Genomic DNA, 19,592 nt, shown 5'->3' with positions numbered 1-19,592 from the left:
TCCAGTCTCAGGATTTACCCCTTCAGCCATTCTTGATTTGTAGGTTTTTGTTTAAAAATTCAATATGTATATAATTTGGGGTTATGATCTAATATCATATTACTTTCCTTACATGATGAATAAAATGAGATTCATTCTCATTTCATTCAAAAAAGGGGAAAATAAAGAATAAAACATTAACCTCCATGCTTTCATTCTTCTACCTTTTGTCAATATTATCTTTTATTTCTAATTGGTTCCCTTTAGTTTCTGGACAGGATGCCAGCAATTATAATTGATTTCCTGGATCTTATTCTGGATCTTACATGTGAGGCCTATGCCCCTTGAAGCTTGCAGTTTGCTGCTTATAGGTCAAACATTGTTGGTTTTAACTGAGCTAAGTTGATAGCAAATATTGTAAAATTTGTGATCAGAGATAATGGGAACTGCAGATGCTGTATTTGGTTTATTAATTTAACTTTTTAACTTTTAGGATAATAGCCCTGATCCTCTTCTGGCACTTTTTGAATTCACCTAAAATATTAGCTTCCTGTGCTGATTTTTATCTTTGATCTCTTAGATCCTGTCTTATGCAAATGATTTTCATTTTCAGGATTGTTTTCTTGAATGGGGCTTTTGTGGTGAAACAAGGTTTGCTGCAATATCTTCTGAATGCCCTACTTTTCCACATTGCTACCACTCAGCTCCCCCTGCTGGACACTTATTGTATTCGTGATGTTGTTTTGAACAACATTTTGCAAATCCTGATATGAATGAAGTTGTTTCATCCTCTTTTTCTATCTTGTCAAGATTTCTGGAGGGTAACAATATTATCTTGGGGTACTGCATAGGAATATGCCTCAGTGTTATTTCTGACAATTGATCAGTTCTGGGCACTAAGCTTAACTTGCGTAGAATATTGCATCAGCCACATGAGCTCCTCTTTTGACTGAAGAAAATAGGACAATTTTTCATCCTGGATGCCTACAATGACCTGATCTCCCTTGATCAACTTGTTCAGGGATGCTATTTCACAACTTTGGAGTAGTGGTGCTGGAATCCAAGCTTACCACTGCACCACAAGAGCCCACCTGGATCTCTTAAAATCCCATTTTTAAGAGCTCTGAATCCACAGCAATCCACTCATCTCTAGTTGTTGAAAGTGATTCAAACAAATCCACCTGTTTCTGTAACCTTTGGTTAAATCTTATCTGCTCCATCATAGATAATGAAATACTCATTAAATGTCTTGACTAAATATTCAAAGTCAATAGTACATTCTTTTATACCCAGATTCATGAGCACATAATTGGCTTCAGGCTCAACTGCATGCAGAAACATACTAACCTGATGATTTTAGTGATAATGGGAACTGCAGATGCTGGAGAATCCAAGATAATAAAATGTGAGGCTGGATGAACACAGCAGGCCCAGCAGCATCTCAGGAGCACAAAAGCTGACATTTCGGGCCTAGACCATCGTGGGAGCAGATGTGGCGGAGGCGGAGGAATTGGGAATAGGGGATGGAATTTTTGCAGGTGGGTGGGTGGGAGGAGGTATATTCTAGGTAGCTGTGGGAGTCGGTGGGCTTGAAATGGACATCAGTTGATGAAGGGTCTAGACCCGAAACGTCAGCTTTTGTGCTCCTGAGATGCTGCTTGGCCTGCTGTGTTCATCCAGCCTCACATTTTATTATCAGTTACAAGCTGGTTGCCTGAGATGGAGACTGAGAGGTCCAGGAAGGTGAGGGATGTGCTGGAGATGGCCCAGGTGAACTGAATGTTGGAGTGGAAGGTGTTGGTGAAGTGGATGAACTGTTCAAGCTCCTCTGGGGAGCAAGAGGCGGCGCCGATACAGTCATCGATGTAACGGAGGAAGAGGTGGGGTTTGGGGCCTGTGTAGGTGCAGAGAGGGACTGTTCCACGTAATCTACAAAGAGGCAGGCATAGCTGGGGCCCATGCGGGTGCCCATGGATGCCCACACTGCCCTCCAACCCCACCACACCCGGCACCTTCCCCTGCAACTGCAGGAAATGCTACACTTGCCTCCCACCTCCTCCCTCACCCCCATCCCAGGCCCCAAGATGACTTTCCACATTAAGCAGAGGTTCCACATCTGCCAATGTGGTATACTGCATCCACTGTACCCGGTGTGGCTTCCTCTACATTGGGGAAACCAAGTGGAGGCTTGGGGACCGCTTTGCAGAACACCTCCGCTCGGTTCACAATAAACAACTGCACCTCCCAATCGCAAACCATTTCCACTCCCGCTCCCATTCTTTAGATGACATGTCCATCATGGGCCTCCTGCAGTGCCACAATGATGCCACCCGAAGGTTGCAGGAACAGCAACTAGTGTTCCGCTTGGGAACACTGCAGCCCAATGATATCAATGTGGACTTCACCAGCTTCAAAATCTCCCCTTCCCCCACTGCATCCCAAAACCAGCCCAGTTTGTCCCCTCCCCCCACTGCACCACACAACCAGCCCAGCTCTTCCCCTCCACCCACTGCATCCCAAAACCAGTCCAACCTGCCTCTGCCTCCCTAACCTGTACTTCCTCTCACCCATCCCTTCCTCCCACCCCAAGCCGCACCTCCATCTCCTACCTACTAACCTCATCCCACCTCCTTGACCTGTCCGTCTTCCCTGGACTGACCTGTCCCCTCCCTACCTCCCCACCTATACTCTCTCCACCTATCTTCTTTTCTCTCCATCTTTGGTCCGCCTCCCCCTCTCTCCCTATTTATTCCAGACCCCTCACCCCATCCCCCTCTCTGATGAAGGGTCTAGGCCCGAAATGTCAGCTTTTGTGCTCCTGAGATGCTGCTGGGCCTGCTGTGTTCATCCAGCCTCACATTTTATTAACCTGATGGTTTTGTTATTTTGTGTGCAACTCCAATGCTGTCCTGGACTCACTTTCTACTGTTTTGCCATTGAGGTGGTCTGACTTTCAGTTCAGCCTGGTGGAGGCTTCTTCTGCATTGTGGACCGTGATCTGATTTTAATTCAGTGATATTGAAGTTTCCCATGTTGCCACCATAGTTTGAGACAAATCTATGGTATCCATGCTTTGCACTGCTGTAGCTATGCAAAAGGATTTGTTTCTCCTGCAGACTTGAGGCTATCTGGTTGACCCTGTCTGCACCTCTGATACTCAAGTGCATTGTTTATCCACATTGCACTCTTAGACGTTGTACTATCTTATCAGACTGCTACTGTTCTAAGTACTTGTGTCTCTATCTTTATCGTATATATGTCATTTACTTTTAAGCTTGGATTGTGAACTAGTGGCATGTGGGTTTTGATCAAACCAGATTTCAAGCTGGAATCCTACCTGTACAAGGATAACATAATCTGGGATCATAACACTCCTAAATCTCTCTCATTATCTGTAATATTATGATCATTTTAATTATAATAACTTGTACATTGTACTGAATGCACTTCCTGAGTACAGTCTCTCTTCTGTTCCTTTTCAAGACTGAAACACATGATTCTCTTTGCTTTGCTGACATCAGAGTAGCATGATGTTTTTATGTTATCGTCATTCACATCATCCTCTTTTACATAATCATCATTAACATACATATACTCCATTTTACTAAAGTAAGCATGATCCTTTTTATTTAGCTAATCAAAAACGTTCTTCCTTTTCCCAAGGTTTCTGAACCACAAACATTTATTCGTGAGGTGAGCATTGTAAAAACCCAAAATAATTAGGAAATATTTGTAAATACAAATATTAGTAAATAATACCTTTATTAAGGTAATAAATGACTTTTGTTCCCTCCTAAAGGTTACAGAACCACATACAGTCATTCGAGAGGTAAGATGTTAACATGTTCAACAGGTTAAAACATTGATTTTGCTATGAAATTGTCAGACCTTGTCATCATTGTATGTGTTAACTCTTACTTTGCTTTTGGTAAAATGATTAAAAGGGGAAAGTATTAGTGCTTAAACTTGTAGTTTTGCTGTCTGTGAGAATTGGTCAAATATGCTTGACAGCTTAGCATGTCTGCTGACATCATTGATCCTGGATGCAGAAGAGCTCCTTGAACAGATTAAAGACTGAAAGAACTGCAGATGTTGTAAATCAGAAACAAAAATAGAAATCATTGAAAAAGCTCAGCAAGTCTGGCAGCAGCTGTGGAAAGAAATTTTAGTTAACTTTTCAGGTTGAATGACCCTTCCTCAGAACTGATGGTAGCTATGAAAATGTTGGTTTATATGCAGATGATAGGGTGGGGGGATGGGCTAGGGAGTAAATGATAGTTGGGAATAGAGCATAAAGAAAGAGAAGAACAGTTGGACAGACAAAGCAGAAGATAATGATCTGACCAGGAGGGTGATTAGCTGATAATGGGGCTGTCAGTGGCTAACAATAGCTTGTGTGTAATGGTGGACTATGTGGTATCAAGAACTGATGCTGGAATCAAAGTAATATTAGGAAGGAGAAATTCACGCACCAGAAATCACTGGATCTTTCGGGTAGCTTTTTAAAAGTTATCACCATTTTGCCACTGTTTTTGGTGGTACACTTGTTCACTGAAACAGAATTAACACTATGAAATCAAAACAGAAAAGAACTGAGCACTCTGTAAATCAGAAACAAAAACAGGAGGTTGCTGGAAATGCTCTGCAGGTCTGGCAGCATCTGTGATGAGAAATCAGAGATCATGTTTCAGGTCCAGTGACCCTTCCTCTGAGGGTCTTCCAGACCTGCTGAGCTTCTGTTTTTGCTTCAGAATTAACACTATATCTGCTGCAATAAACGTGACCTAATTTATTCATCTACTAAATGACAATTTTCTTTCTCACAGGTTACCCAACCATACACAGTTAGAACATAGAACATAGAACAGTACAGCACAGAACAGGCCCTTCAGCCCACAATGTTGTGCCAACCATTGATCCTCATGGATGCACCCTCAAATTTCTGTGACCATATGCATGTCCAGCAGTCTCTTAAATGACCCCAATGACCTTGCTTCCACAACTGCTGCTGGCAACGCATTCCATGCTCTCACAACTCTCTGCGTAAAGAACCTGCCTCTGACATCCCCTCTATACTTTCCACCAACCAGCTTAAAACTATGACCCCTCGTGCTAGCCATTTCTGCCCTGGGAAATAGTCTCTGGCTATCGACTCTATCTATGCCTCTCATTATCTTGTATACCTCAATTAGGTCCCCTCTCCTCCTCCTTTTCTCCAATGAAAAGAGACCGAGCTCAGTCAACCTCTCTTCATAAGATAAGCCCTCCAGTCCAGGCAGCATCCTGGTAAACCTCCTCTGAACCCTCTCCAAAGCATCCACATCTTTCCTATAATAGGGCGCCCAGAACTGGACGCAGTATTCCAAGTGCGGTCTAACCAAAGTTTTATAGAGCTGCAACAAGATCTCACGACTCTTAAACTCAATCCCCCTGTTAATGAAAGCCAAAACACCATATGCTTTCTTAACAACCCTGTCCACTTGGGTGGCCATTTTAAGGGATCTATGTATCTGCACACCAAGATCCCTCTGTTCCTCCACGCTGCCAAGAATCCTATCCTTAATCCTGTACTCAGCTTTCAAATTCGACCTTCCAAAATGCATCACCTCGCATTTATCCAGGTTGAACTCCATCTGCCACCTCTCAGCCCATCTCTGCATCCTGTCAATGTCCCGCTGCAGCCTACAACAGCCCTCTACACTGTCAACGACACCTCCGACCTTTGTGTCGTCTGCAAACTTGCTGACCCATCCTTCAATTCCCTCGTCCAAGTCATTAATAAAAATTACAAACAGTAGAGGCCCAAGGACAGAGCCCTGTGGAACCCCACTCACCACTGACTTCCAGGCAGAATATTTTCCTTAAACACAAGTTGTTCAAGAGGTGAGCATAAGTGACAAGTTAACTGATTATTGAAATCAAAACTGAAAGAACTGTGCATGCTGTAAATCAGAAACAGCATGCACGGTTCTTTCAGTTTTGATTTCAATAATCAGAAGTTGCTGGAAATGCTCAGCAGGTCTGGCAGCAACTGTGACAAGAAATCAGAGTTCACATTTCGGATCCAGTGACCCTTCCTCTGAGGGTCTTCCAGACCTGCTAAGTTTCTGTTTTTGCTTCAGAATTAACACTATACCTGCTGCAATAAATGTGACCTAATTTATTCATCTACTAAATACAATTTTCTTTCTCACAGGTTACACAACCATACACAGTTGTTCAAGAGGTGAGAATAAGTGACAAGTTAACTGATTTTTGAAAGTTTCTTTTTAGTTTATTGTGTAGAGCTAATTTTTTTTTATTCATTGTATAAGGTTCATAAGTCTGGCTCGGGTCTACCTGTCAGAGAAGTGAGAAGGAGGAAGAAGGTAGACAGGACAACGTTTTCAACTCCTTACCTTGAACACAGTCATAAGATGAAGGACCTGTTCAGTTCGGTAAGAAATTTGAATTGCATACTTTGTGTCTACATTTGTTGGTTAAGTCTCAGAAGCACCAAATGAGCTTTGCCCACTTACGTCTAAGATATGTCTAAGATATTAAATAAACAACTTGTAGTGTTTAAGTATATTAAGTTGGTACAATTGTCAAGAGAAGACACTACTATAAATATGCTTTGTTTTTCTTTTGCAAACAGTTGGCCAAATAGCATGCTTACAAACTAGAAACTAGGAGCAGGAATAGGCCATTTACCCCTTTAAGCCCAAGGAACCCTATGTAATAAGATTGATAATTGTACAGTAATCAGCCTAGATTGGCCTGTTCTCTGGTTGCTTTCTCAATGGGTTGGTCTAAAAATACTGTTATGTATACACTCCAGGAAACGTTCCTCCACAACGCCATTGCAAGTGTGGTTTACCCAAGCTATATGTAAATTAAAGCCTCATGTGATTACAATGTATTATATGCATCTCTCATTTCTTGTTTAATACCTTCCCTTAAATCTCCACTACTGTTTGGGGACCTAGAGACAATCCCCACCAGCCCCCACCAACCGCCCCCCCCCCCCCCCAACCATTCCTTCTGCTCTATGGTGTTTCTTATCTCCATCTCCACAGATTTCACACCATGATTTTCTGTGACACTTCCTCACTATTGCATTGAATTCATCCTTTATTAACAATGTTACCCTACCTCCCTTCCTTCATCTGTCCATCCTTAATAATGAATACCGCTTGATTTTCTCTTCCTGTCCTTGGTTATCTTGCAGCCATGTCTCTGTAATCACAAATGTATCAAGACCATTTGTATTTATTTGTGCTGCTAATTCATCTACCTTATTGTAAATGCTCTGTGAATTAAGACATTAAGACTTTAAAATCCAAGGGTTGTGGAAAGATATCCTACGTATTTTAAAAGACAGTTACCTGGCACCCATTGCTATTGCTGTTCAGACTGTTATACGTCTGAGTAGTGAGTGAGGTTAACCAGGAATGTTAGAGATAAGGGAATGTGTACAATGGAAATACAAATAACAATAAATGACTGATTGGTCAATGAAGTGATGGCCACTTGTTGATGACAAAGGCCTTCTGCCTGGCAACAATAGGGAACTGAACAGCTGCCCTATTCTCTGCAGTAAAATGTACCTCAAGTCTGAAGAAAGCCACTTTATTTGCCCTTATCAGACTCTGTAAGCTATAGTTACTAACCAAGAAATGATTACGTGATTAACTAATAGATAACTTCATTCAACAGACTCTAACACACATGATCTAGGCACAGCCCATTTGTACATTAAAGTTACAATTGTGGTCCTTGAGGCTGTTATGGTGCAGTGGTAGAATCCCTACCTTTGAGCCAGTAGGCTTGTGTTTATATATGGGAGGCGATGGCCCACTGATATTATTGCTGTACCTTTAATCCAGAGACCCAACTAATGTTCTGGGGACCTGAGTTCAAATCCTGCCATGGCAGATGGTGAAATTTGAATTCAATAAATATCTGGAATTAAGAGTCTAATGATGACCATGAATCCGTGGTCGATTGTCAGGAAAAACCCATCTGGTTCATTAATGCCCTTTATGGAAGTGAACTGCCATCCATACCTGGTCTGGCCTACATGTGACTTCAGACCCACAGCAATGTGGTTGACTCTGAACTGCCCTCTGGACAATCAGGGGTGGGCAATAAATGCTGCCTGGCCAGTGATGCCCTCATCTTGTGAATGAATAAAGAAAAAAAAACCCACCTGCTCAAGAGATGCATAATAACATCTCTGAATTGATTGATTAGGCAAATATTTACAAACGTATTCTGACAACCAATGTAGGACACAATTTAAACAGGTCCTCTTTGTAATGGATAAGGTATCTGGGTGCCCTCTTAAAAACCGTGTTGAAAATTAAATCAGTTGGGAGAATAGGCAGGCAAGATGTCCACTCAAATTTCCTCTGTTAGTCACCAATTGTTTTCTGAGTGAAGCATTATTTTTCATCTTGAACTTGTGATAACTTTTCAAAATAATGAAAGCATGTATTTTTCCATATTTTAATGTGAAACCTTTTTCAAGTCTCCATTTCCCTCCTCCAAGAACTTTGGCTGTCTTTGAAGGGAACAGGATCGGAGCAGCCCCTCAGTATTTTGTTGTGATCTGCAACATGGCACCACATCATTCTTATCTGGCTCTGGCTAATTCACATTCTGCAGCTTGCAGAACCTTTTAAGGTTCTCATCTTTCCCCAGAACCTGCTGGGTGATGGAAGCACTGTCAGTAGTACAATAATTTTCCCCCGAAATGACTTTGTACCTTGGGGAGAACAAAATCAATGAGCATCAAAATGAACATTTTAGAAATACAAGATAATAAAATGTGAGGCTGGATGAACACAGCAGGTCCAGCAGCATCTCAGGGGCTCCTGAGATGCTGCTGGGCCTGCTGTGTTCATCCAGCCTCACATTTTATTATCTTGGATTCTCCAGCATCTGCAGTTCCCATTATCATTTGAGAAATGCATATGTATTTTCCCAGCAATTGTCACAGTATCAATGGATTTTTGCAATTCTGACTTAAACCAATGTGGTTGCTTTTAGAACAAGTACAAGGAAGATTTTGAGAAGGAGAAAGGAAAGCCATATGCCATTATCTCAGACACTCCGGAGCTGAAGAGAATTCGGAAGGCTCAGGAACAGATGAGTGAGGTGAAGAAAATGGATTTGACAAGGTTGCTTCATTCATTTGGGCTTGTAGTTATCAAAACTGAGCTATATATTGGTTAAAATACATTTTCCAATGTTAATTAGTTGCCTTTTATTCGCCCTGTCCCATCACTTGCACTAACCCCTGCTCTACCTTGAGTTTGAAACTTTTCTGGTTCATGCAATACTCAGGTCAGCATCCTTGCATCTACATGGCATGATGAGCGTTTCCCATCTCAAACAGACCTGTTTGAGTCAGGAAAAGCTTTATATAGTAACCTTTGCAGATGGCTGCAGAGCGCAATTTATGAAAGACAGGTTCTGCCATCACTGCCACACATGAAATGGATACAGGATAATATCCCTGCTGCAGATTTGTTATCCTTCAGCTCAACAATGCCATTGGAACCAAATACCAATAAAAGAGTACCTGAAATTTGATGGAAGATCTCTCTCTAGAGATGTTTCTCTTGAATCTTGATTTTCTGTACATAATTGAGCTTGATTACCCTGAGCATATCACTGCATGGAGACTCATTCAAGTAAAGGTCACAAAGTTAGAAGTACAGTTTTCTGTTACTACAGTTACCAGAATTTACAACTACCATAACCCCTTATGATCATGGATGTAGGAGAAGAAGCAGCCTATCACAGCCCATTAAATCTGCTCTGCCATTTAATGAAATGGCTGATCTGATAAACCTGAACTCCACCTTACTGCCTTATCCCCCAAATCCTTAATTCCCTTACTGATGAAAAGTCTGTGTGTCTCAGCCTTGAACGTGATCCAGGCTCAGGTAGCCCTCTGATTAATTTGTTATTTAAATTACAAAGGTCAAGTATCGTTCAGATGGTGACAAGGCAAAGACGATTTGCCACGTTGATGGAACAGCCCGGGATATTGAACACGCCAAAAATGTTTCGCAGTTGGTTAGCAAGGTAATGTCACCAACATTAGGCTGTCAACACAGAGATTGGATTTGGTTTACACCCTAAATCATTTTTTGTGTCATACAAATTTGTGGAATCTCCTTATTATGCCTATTGATATATGTACTGAACTGTCTGCTTCAGGTGTTGTACAAACAGAAATGGGAAGACACCAAGGATGTTTATCAATTGCCACCGGATGCTCCTGAGCTTGTCCGAGCTGTGAAATTTGCCGAAAACTTCAGTCCGGTAAAGAAATCTAATCAATCTAAGCAGTGTCCTATGCCAAGCAAGTATCACCTTGGCGATCTTCTTTATCTTTTGCCAGAATTGTAACATTGCTTTCTGATAAAATTCATTCTGCAAATAAATAACTTAGTTGCCCTGGTGGCTAACAGAGGAGTTGGACTGACAATGACGAGGTTTGACTCTGCAGTGAGTTTTGATGGATTGCCAGTGAAGCTGAGCTTTGAAAATTTGCAGTTCTTTCGGGTAGCCTTGTGAAGGTGAGGTCTCAGCCAGACCCAGCAAGACCTTTATGGTAGGAAGTTACAGTACCAAGGGAGGAGACTCAAATTTGCCAGTACTGGTGCCCTGGATCTCACTGTAGATCATATTCTTTTACTTGACTTCACCAGGGACAACTAGCTGGGCCAGAGCAAGCAGGTCCAGCTTGGGTTCAAGTAAATTTGGGGATCCAGATCTCTGAAATATGGAGATGTTAAAAAAGTGTTCAGAAGGCCTTTGTAAAGGTGAATAGAGCATGAGGGTGCATCAGGGGATAGAAAGTGTTCATGGGCAGCAGATGTATTGAGATAGTTCTGCTGCTTTACTACCTGAAGATTTTACAACACACACAAGTGCCCCTTTCCTCCCGCCTTACCTTTGATTCTTGTGTCTTTTGTAGGTGGGGGGAAGGGAGGGGTGTTGGTGGAAGAGCTCTAGGGCGCTTTCTCAGCTCTGAGACCATACTAAGGCTTGTTCCTGTTTGGTGTTCAGTGCCTGTCAGCTTTGGTGGTATCGATTCACTGTGGCTATGACCCTGGCACATCAGTGAGCCCCACCACACCCGGCACCTTCCCCTGCAACCGCAGGAAATGCTACACTTGCCCCCACACCTCCTCCCTCACCCCTATCCCAGGCCCCAGGGTGACTTTCCATATTAAGCAGAGGTTCACCTGCACATCTGCCAATGTGGTATACTGTATCCATTGTACCCGGTGTGGCTTCCTCTACATCGGGGAAACCAAGCGGAGGCTTGGTGACTGCTTTGCAGAACACCTCCGCTCGGTTCGCAATAAACAACTGCACCTCCCAGTCGCAAACCATTTCAACTCCCCCTCCCATTCTTTAGATGACATGTCCATCATGGGCCTCCTGCAGTGCCACAATGATGCCACCCAAAGGTTGCAGGATCAGCAACTCATATTCCGCTTGGGAACCCTGCAACCCAGTGGAATCAATGTGGACTTCACTAGCTTCAAAATCTCCCCTTCCCCCACCGCATCCCAAAACCAGCCCAGCTCTTCCCCTCCCCCCACTGCATCCCAAAACCAGCCCAGCCTGTCTCTGCCTCCCTAACCTGTTCTTCCTCTCACCCATTCCTTCCTCCCACCCCAAGCTGCACCTCCATTTCCTACCTACTAACCTCATCTCACCTCCTTGACCTGTCTGTCTTCCCTGGACTGACCTATCCCCTCCCTACCTCCCCACCTATACTCTCCTCTCCACCTATCTTCTTTTCTCTCCATCTTTGGTCCGCCTCCCCCTCTCTCCCTATTTATTCCAGAACCCTCACCCCATCCCCCTCTCTGATGAAGGGTCTAGGCCTGAAACGTCAGCTTTTGTGTTCCCGAGATGCTGCTTGGCCTGCTGTGTTCATCCAGCTTCACACTTTATTATCTTGGATTCTCCAGCATCTGCAGTTCCCATTATCACATCAGTGAGCAATTGCCCCAAGGAGTTTTCCAGATCAAAATGTTCATTATTATCTTCTAAAAAGCCATTTCAAGTATATCAAAAGATGGTAAAAGCATAATATTTGCCGACAGTGAAGTGTCTCCTACAGGAAATACCGATACAATGGAAATATAAGATCAGAATTAAAGTTGACAAATGAAGATTACTGGACTAAAGTTTCCAGCTTCTATATTCTTCAAAGGCATATCTGCTCTTGTCAAGTTCTGTTACTCAAGGCACCAGCGAGCTACCAAATACCTCACTGATCATTTACTTTGAACTGTTGCTGTACTAGGGGCAAGAAGCATTTCCACTTTCAATATTGGCATTTATTTTATGAAAAAACAATTATTTTGATGCCAGGTAGCATGTTGCTATTTGAGTTATAGCTTTCATTCCACAATTAAATTAATATTGATTGTTTTTCTCCCCATGAAGAAATTATATAAAGAGGCCTGGGAAGAAGAAAAGCCTTTCTATTATCCTTACAGTGACAGCCCAGAGCTGAGACGAGTTGCCAACGCTCAGAAAGCTCTGAGTGATGTAAGTGACTTGAACGTAAAGTGTTCGAGGCTTTTGAGTCTGTCAGTGTTGAATGTAATGATCACAAAAATTAAAATGATTTTTGATTAGTTACGCAGTCATCAACAAAGGAAGTGAGATTAAGAAAGAAAGCTTTACAAATTCATAGAGACATACAGGACAGGAGGTCATTTGATCTGCCATTCCTGTGCTGGCTCTTTGAGTAAGGAATCCAATCAGTCTCTCTCCCCCAGCTCCTTAACAACAATCCAGAAAATGTCTCCTTTCCAACTACCTCTGCTTTCAGCACTACATCACGAGTACATTCCATTGCGGGAGTAAAATGGAAATTCATCCTCACAGGTGTAAGAAGATTAAAAATTTGGAACACGTGCTATCTTGTATTACTGTCAGGTTTTCATTCAATATTTTTGAGTCCAGTACATATTCATATTAACCCCTCTAAGCTATTTGAAAAGCTGGAAGTATCCAAACTTCTTTAGGTGTTAGTTTCTCTTTACACCCTCATTACCAGTCTATCATCTGCAAAGCACAATTCAGGAGTGTGATAGAACACTTCCCACATGCCTAGATAAGTGCAGCTCCAACAACACTCAGTAAACCCAACACTATCCATGGCAAAGCAGCTTGCTTGATTGGCACACTACCTTCAATGCTCATTCCACCCATCCTGGCATTAGAATGTACCATCTACAAAATGTATTGCAGCAACTTACCAAGGCTCCTTCAACTGCTCCTTTCACACATATGATCTTCACTATCAAGAAGGACAAGGGCAACAGATGAATGGGAATGCCACCAGTTGTTAGTGTCCCTCCAAGTTATGCACCACCTGACTTGGAAACATATCACTGTTGTTGGGTCAAAACCATGGATCTCCCGTCATGCCAGCATTTTGGGATTTCCTACAATCCATGGACAGTAATGGGTTCAAGGAGGCGGCTCACCACCACTTTGTCCAGGGCAATAAATGTCAGCCAGCCAGTGATGCTGACAACCCGGGAATAAATTGTTAAAAATTGAGCAGCCTTGATGTTCTGTTTTTTGTCTTCCTGACCTGGATATATCCCATCTGATCAAAACTGACCACAGCATTCTGGTGATTGGTACACTGTACAGTTTAACACAACTTCCATTCGAACTGCACTGTTTTGTCAATATAGGTGGCAGGTTGTTTTTCTATAATTATCTGACATATTGTACATCAAGTCAAATAACATCGCCACATCTCTTTCAAACCCACAGTCAGCTATTTCAACATTTTCTATTAAACACTTGTGTTGCTAGTTGTTTTGATTTGTGGGCAGGGTTTACACACTTTAGTGATAAATAGCATTTTATTAATAAAATGACAACTATCAAATAATTAAGCACTGGGGAGAGGAATTATCCACACCTCAATGAGTAGGCCAGAGAGTCGAGCTATTTATTTTCATTCATAAGCCAATTTTCTCTTTCTACCTAGATTGAATACAAGAAAAACCACAATGAACATCTGTCAAAATACACTTCACTGGCCGATCCACCAGATGTTGAGATGGCAAAAAAGGTTGTCAATCAACTGAGCGATGTGAGTACTAGCAACAACAGCAAGTATAAGAAGAAAAACTATTCCAAGGCGGGTGACAAGACTGTAATCAGCCAGCAAATAGAGGACAAGTTTAAGAAGGAGTTATTAAGAGGTTACTGACCAAAGTTATAGTGAAAAGAATAGTTTAAGGTAGGCATTAAAGATGGAGAGGCTGCAGGATGGTGGAGTAGGATGTATGGTTGAGGAGCAGAATTTTATTGAGGATCTATCAGTGACCCCTTCTTCTGCACTCATATCCTGCCTCTTGACGACAAAATCCAAAGATGTGGCTTTACCTTTTGCATGTGTATTGAAGATTTCACATGTACCTCTGCCAAGTTTCTTTTGACTCTTGCATTGCTTTTCTTTGTCCATCTGCAGTCCCTCAGCCAGTCCCAATTTCCTCAGGCTTCAGATTCCAGCTCAGGCTCTGAGTTCAAGTTTTTACAATAGCCAGAGGGATGGTACTGTGTAAGTTAAACCCTCTGGTGTTTAGCAGAGAGACAGGAATATCAGATTCTGAGGCGCCTTGTCAGCGTACATGCGGAAAGGACGTTTTCTCTTATGGGAGAACACTATGGTTAATCATTAACCATAGTAGCCCAAGCCAAACATAGACCTGCATAGGAATTCCTTGAGGTATGGTTCTCCATCCATACTTCAGTCAACGAACAAATAAAACTGGACCCCCTATATAAATCCATACAGGCCAAAACTGGAAATGACAGTACTCACCATAATGGACCGGACAGTATAAATTCCAAGCGGAGTAGATTAACATCGCTTTATCGAAGGCTCCACTGATGATGTCACCTAGCGTGGTGTTGAAACATCTGTACAAAAACAAGCCAGCTCAGCCAGCAAGTCAACAAATTCATAATGAAAATACTATGGCCTTCCATTTTCTTGCAGATTAAGTACCATAAAGACTACAACAAGAATAAGGGCAAGTGGAGCCAGACACCTTGCTATGATGTCGCAGTTGCCCGAATGAATGCTGACAATTTGAGCACTGTAAGTACATTTTTCAAACCTGTCCAGCTTCTCATGTAAAATATGCTGAGGTGAAGAAGAAGGTGAGGGAGCTGGTATGTACACAGCCCAGCCACTAAACCAGCTCAATCCCAGATTCAGCTTCCTCCCTATTGCTCTAGCTAGCTGCACATTGCCATAGATCCCAGTCAGGAAGGAGAAAAACAATTTAAAGTTTTCATCTTGATCTCCATTTTTGGGTTCAGGGGTGTATGTCTGCAGTGCATAACCTAATATAAAAGCGTGTTTAGATTGGCTCCAGTTGTATCCTTCACCAACTGGTACATCTGGAGAAGGAAAGATAGAAACCCTCAGATTGTGGGGTAGCTTGGGGTAAGGGTGTTTTGGCTGACTGGTTGAAGGGGATGGAGATGTGTTTGACAAATATTGAATTGCAACTCAGAATCATGGAATTGGAGGATGGAAAATTGACCAATCACAGCACTGAGGAGGGATCATCATTGTCAGAAGAAGTGCTTGGGGGGTTATGGAGACCACTTCTGCTCCACTTGATCCACATGGTCTGGAAAGTACGCAGCTCTTACAGCAAGTATCGCTCCTGTTTCCATTTGAGTCCAGGAGAAATCCAGCTATCAACAGTTCAATTTAAATCAGACTCCCAATTATACTCTGAAATGATGAGTCCTCCCTCTCCAGGCCAAGTATGCAATGCAAACACTGCACTCAGAAATGGAGATGGGATTGCAATCGATCACATGTCTCTGTAAAGGTAATCAAGCCAACTTGTAAATCTATCTGAAATAATTAAGACTGAAGTTGCAAATCATTCTTGCAGCACTCCTGGATATCTTTTCTGAAGTTTTAATAATGATTCACCATTTGAAGGTAAAACAGATACAGCATTTTAAACATGGTCAAGCCAAGGTTATGTATAAGAAATGGGTTTTATACTGGACTGTCCAATGAAAATAACTGCAGTGTATTTGCTTTGATAATGGCTTCTCAGCTTTAGTTAATGATCTATCAGATGATGACATCTAAAACAATAGCTTGATTTGTGCTTTTGTCCTTTTTAATTAGAAAAAATATAACGAGGGCTATGAGGAAATGAAAGACCAAATTTACTTCATGCAAACTGAAACTCCCGAATATAAAGCCAGCAAGCGTTCTCAAAATGCTACTAGCCCGGTAAGTGATTCACAATTAAGCATCTTCATCTGATGTTTTTCCTGCCAATTCCTTTGTACCAGAATTAATCAATGCTCATTCTGTCGAAATGTAGCATGATATTTAATGGCAGTAATAGGGATCTCAGCTCTTGGCTGGAGAGCTGGTGAAAGCTGAATGTCAATACTTTTAGTGAAGACTCAGCAAATGGAGTGCCACTAAAGTACTTCACTGGAGGATGGTGGGCCTTCCCCTGGTTCAAGGTCATTACCCACCTCACCTGCCAGGCAATAGAGAACCAACAGCTCTATTGAATGGCAGAGCAACTGGGAAGTAGAACTGGGAGTACGATAGGCACCTGAGGCTTTGGAATGTCACTGATTGTAACAGGTAAATGATGGGAGAGGTTAGAGGGTTGGAGATTGGTGAAGGAAAGCCAGGAGGAAGGGTTAGGGCATGGCTCTCATCGGGTCACACAACACCAACTACCCCACTTCCTGATGAGAATCTCCTTCCCTCACTTCCTGTTGATGTCTTGATCAGATGCGAAGTGCCTGGTGATGAGGGATCCTCCTCTGGGAGCCCACAAGCAACCCCACACTAGTTTACTTTACTAACCACGCGTCATGCTCACCACATGTTAAATCAGGTTAACACTACTGGTGATGAGTTGAAGCCGTAAGCGGGCGAGTAAAGTGCACTAAAGGGTCTCATTGACTGTCGGGCTGGAAGGCCATTAATGGGCATTCTGATGCATGGACTTCATCAGGATACAAGCTCATCATTCAGGACTGAATCATGCGATCATTCAGGACAGAAGAGGTCCTTTGGCTTATTGAGTCTGTATTGCCAAAAGCACCTACACAAACTACTTAGACAAGATAACAAAGTGTGGGGCTGGATGAACACAGCAGGCCAAGCAGCATCTTAGGAGCACAAAAGCTGATGTTTCGGGCCTAGACCCTTTATCAGAGAGGGGGGCGGGGAGAGGGAACTGGAATAAATAGGGAGAGAGGGGGAGGCGGACCGAAGATAGATAGAGCAGAAGATAGGTGGGGAGGTAGGGAGGGGATAGGTCAGTCTGTGGAGGACGGACAGGTCAAGGAGGTGGGATGAGGTGGGTAGGTGGGAAGTGGAGGTGCGGCTTGAGGTGGGAGGAAGGGATGGGTGAGAGGAAGAACAGGTTAGGGAGGCAGAGACAGGCTGGGCTGGTTTTGTGATGCAATGGGGGGAGGGGACGAGCTGGGTTGGTTTTGGGATGCAATGGGGGGAGGGGACGAGCTGGGTTGGTTTTGGGATGCAGTGGGGGAGGGGACAAGCTGGGCTGGTTTTGGGATGCAATGCGGGGAGGGGACGAGCTGGGTTGGTTTTGGGATGCAATGGGGGGAGGGGACGAGCTGGGTTGGTTTTGGGATGCAGTGGGGGAGGGGGAGATTTTGAAGCTTCCACTTCCTTACACAAGTCCCACTTTCCTGCACTCGGCCCATAGCCTTGAATGTTATGAGTAAGGATCAGACAAAACAAATTGATCTAACATAGAAAGTGAGACTACTCAGTGAGTTTCATGGGTTTACAATTGCAGCAAATATGAATGTTGAAGTGTGGGGAGAAACATTTCTAAAATGTGGGTTTTTAGATAGGTTGACTGCAATTTGAAGGTTAAATTCAGATGTATTTTGTTACGGGTATCCAGAGTTCTTCTTTCATGTTTTCTGTTATTGAGATGAGCAAGCTGGTTTGAAAATAGCCGTTGTGCGTCATAAGCTCATATGGAGTTAGATACTGGCATTTCTTTGCCTCAACACTCAGCTCACCTGTTTCCAAAAACAAATGTTGGCTTCGTGCATTAATAAACAGCTAAGTTACACATGAAGGAATTCCACTAATCAGTAACCTTTTATTGCTTCTTTAGATAAAATACAGACAAGATTATGAGAAGACCAAAAATAAAACTGATTACAACACCCTACCAGCTACAAAAAATCCTCTGCTTCAACAGTTGAAGAAAGCCAGTGATATAGCAAGTGATGTAAGTATTTCCTAGCACAATGTGCCTTTATTCAGAGAAAACCATTCTTATCACAAATTATTATGCTACAAAAAGGGGTCATTCAGTCCATTGTGACTGCAAATGGCTCTATTATCTGATCTGGCTCTATTATCCAGTGCCAATCTCCCGCCTGTTCCCCATGTTCCTGTACATCATTGCTATCCAAAGAAACATTCAATGCCCTTGTGAATGCCTCAATAGAATCTGCCTTCTTCACATTTCCAGGCAGTGATACCCAAGCAACTAGCTTCACAAAGATTTTTCCCACATCACCCTTGTTTCATTTCACTTTAAATTAAAGCCCTCTTGTTCTTGTTATTTATTTAGAGCTTCTCCCTACTTACTCTGCCCAGGCTGCTCAATGATTTTAAAAATGTCAATCAGATCTCTTCTCAGCCTCATTCTATCTAGGGAGTATAGACCCAAATTCTTCAGTCTATAATCATAGCTTAGGTTTCTGATATCTGGAACCATTCTTGTAAATTTCTTCTGCACTGTCTCCAATGCATTCCTATGATATGGCACCCACAACAGTACCCAATACACCAGCTGAGACATTCCCTAGCCATTTCAGAAGTGGGTTAAGGAAAAACAATACTGAGGACAAAGGAACAAAAGTACAAAGAAGGCATGGCAAAACTGAAAATTTTTTGTGCTGGATTTCTGAAATGAAAGGAAAACGTGCTGGAAACACCCAACAGCATTTGAAGAGCGAGGAACAGAAATGATTATTCGAGTCACTGACAAACCGTGGAAGATATAGGAGAGGTACTACTTATTCATTTTTGTTGGATGTGTGCATTGCTGCCTGGCCAGCAATTATCGGCCATACCTAGTTGCCCTTGAGAAGGTAGTGGTGAGCTGCCTTTTGGAACCGCTGCAGTCCACCGGCTGAAGGTTGACCCATAATGCCCTTAGGGAGGTAATTCCATGATTTTGACCCAGTGACAGTGAAGGAACAGTCAATATATTTCAAGTCAGGATGGTGAGTGGCTTGGAGGGGAATTTGAAGGTAGTGGTTTTTCCATGTATCTTCTGCCCTTGTCCTTCTAGATGGAAGTGGTCGTTGGGTTGGAAGGTGCTGTCTGAGGATCTTTGGTGAATTTCTGCAGCACACACTGCTGCTACTAAGCGTCAGTGCTCGAGGAAGTGGATGCTTGTAGGTGTAGTGCAAATTAAGCGTGCCACTTTGTCCTGGATGGTGTCAATCTTCTTGTGTTGCTGGAGCTTCACCCATCCAGGCTAGTAGGAAGTATTCCACCA

General features: G+C 42.7%; 1 protein-coding gene across 24 annotated transcripts in view; it reads left to right on the top strand.

The window, feature by feature from the left end:
- Positions 1 to 19,592, top strand: part of neb (nebulin) — a 275,824-nt gene that overhangs the window by 16,789 nt on the left and 239,443 nt on the right. For 22 of the 24 annotated variants that reach the window (XM_059647492.1, XM_059647488.1, XM_059647491.1 and 19 more), the window contains 12 exons: positions 3,643 to 3,672; positions 3,779 to 3,808; positions 6,176 to 6,205; positions 6,294 to 6,416; positions 9,013 to 9,120; positions 9,952 to 10,056; positions 10,192 to 10,296; positions 12,445 to 12,549; positions 14,015 to 14,119; positions 15,032 to 15,133; positions 16,193 to 16,300; positions 18,192 to 18,308. In XM_059647492.1, coding sequence (XP_059503475.1) covers positions 3,643 to 3,672; positions 3,779 to 3,808; positions 6,176 to 6,205; positions 6,294 to 6,416; positions 9,013 to 9,120; positions 9,952 to 10,056; positions 10,192 to 10,296; positions 12,445 to 12,549; positions 14,015 to 14,119; positions 15,032 to 15,133; positions 16,193 to 16,300; positions 18,192 to 18,308 — 1,068 coding nt within the window. The remainder of the gene's footprint in view (positions 1 to 3,642; positions 3,673 to 3,778; positions 3,809 to 6,175; positions 6,206 to 6,293; positions 6,417 to 9,012; positions 9,121 to 9,951; positions 10,057 to 10,191; positions 10,297 to 12,444; positions 12,550 to 14,014; positions 14,120 to 15,031; positions 15,134 to 16,192; positions 16,301 to 18,191; positions 18,309 to 19,592) is intronic. The other 2 variants (XM_059647498.1, XM_059647490.1) reach the window with 1 other exon arrangement.

Source organism: Stegostoma tigrinum, chromosome 7 (assembly GCF_030684315.1).
Source record: "Stegostoma tigrinum isolate sSteTig4 chromosome 7, sSteTig4.hap1, whole genome shotgun sequence".
Lineage (NCBI taxonomy): Eukaryota > Metazoa > Chordata > Chondrichthyes > Orectolobiformes > Stegostomatidae > Stegostoma > Stegostoma tigrinum.
This window is presented reverse-complemented; position numbering and strand designations above follow the sequence as displayed.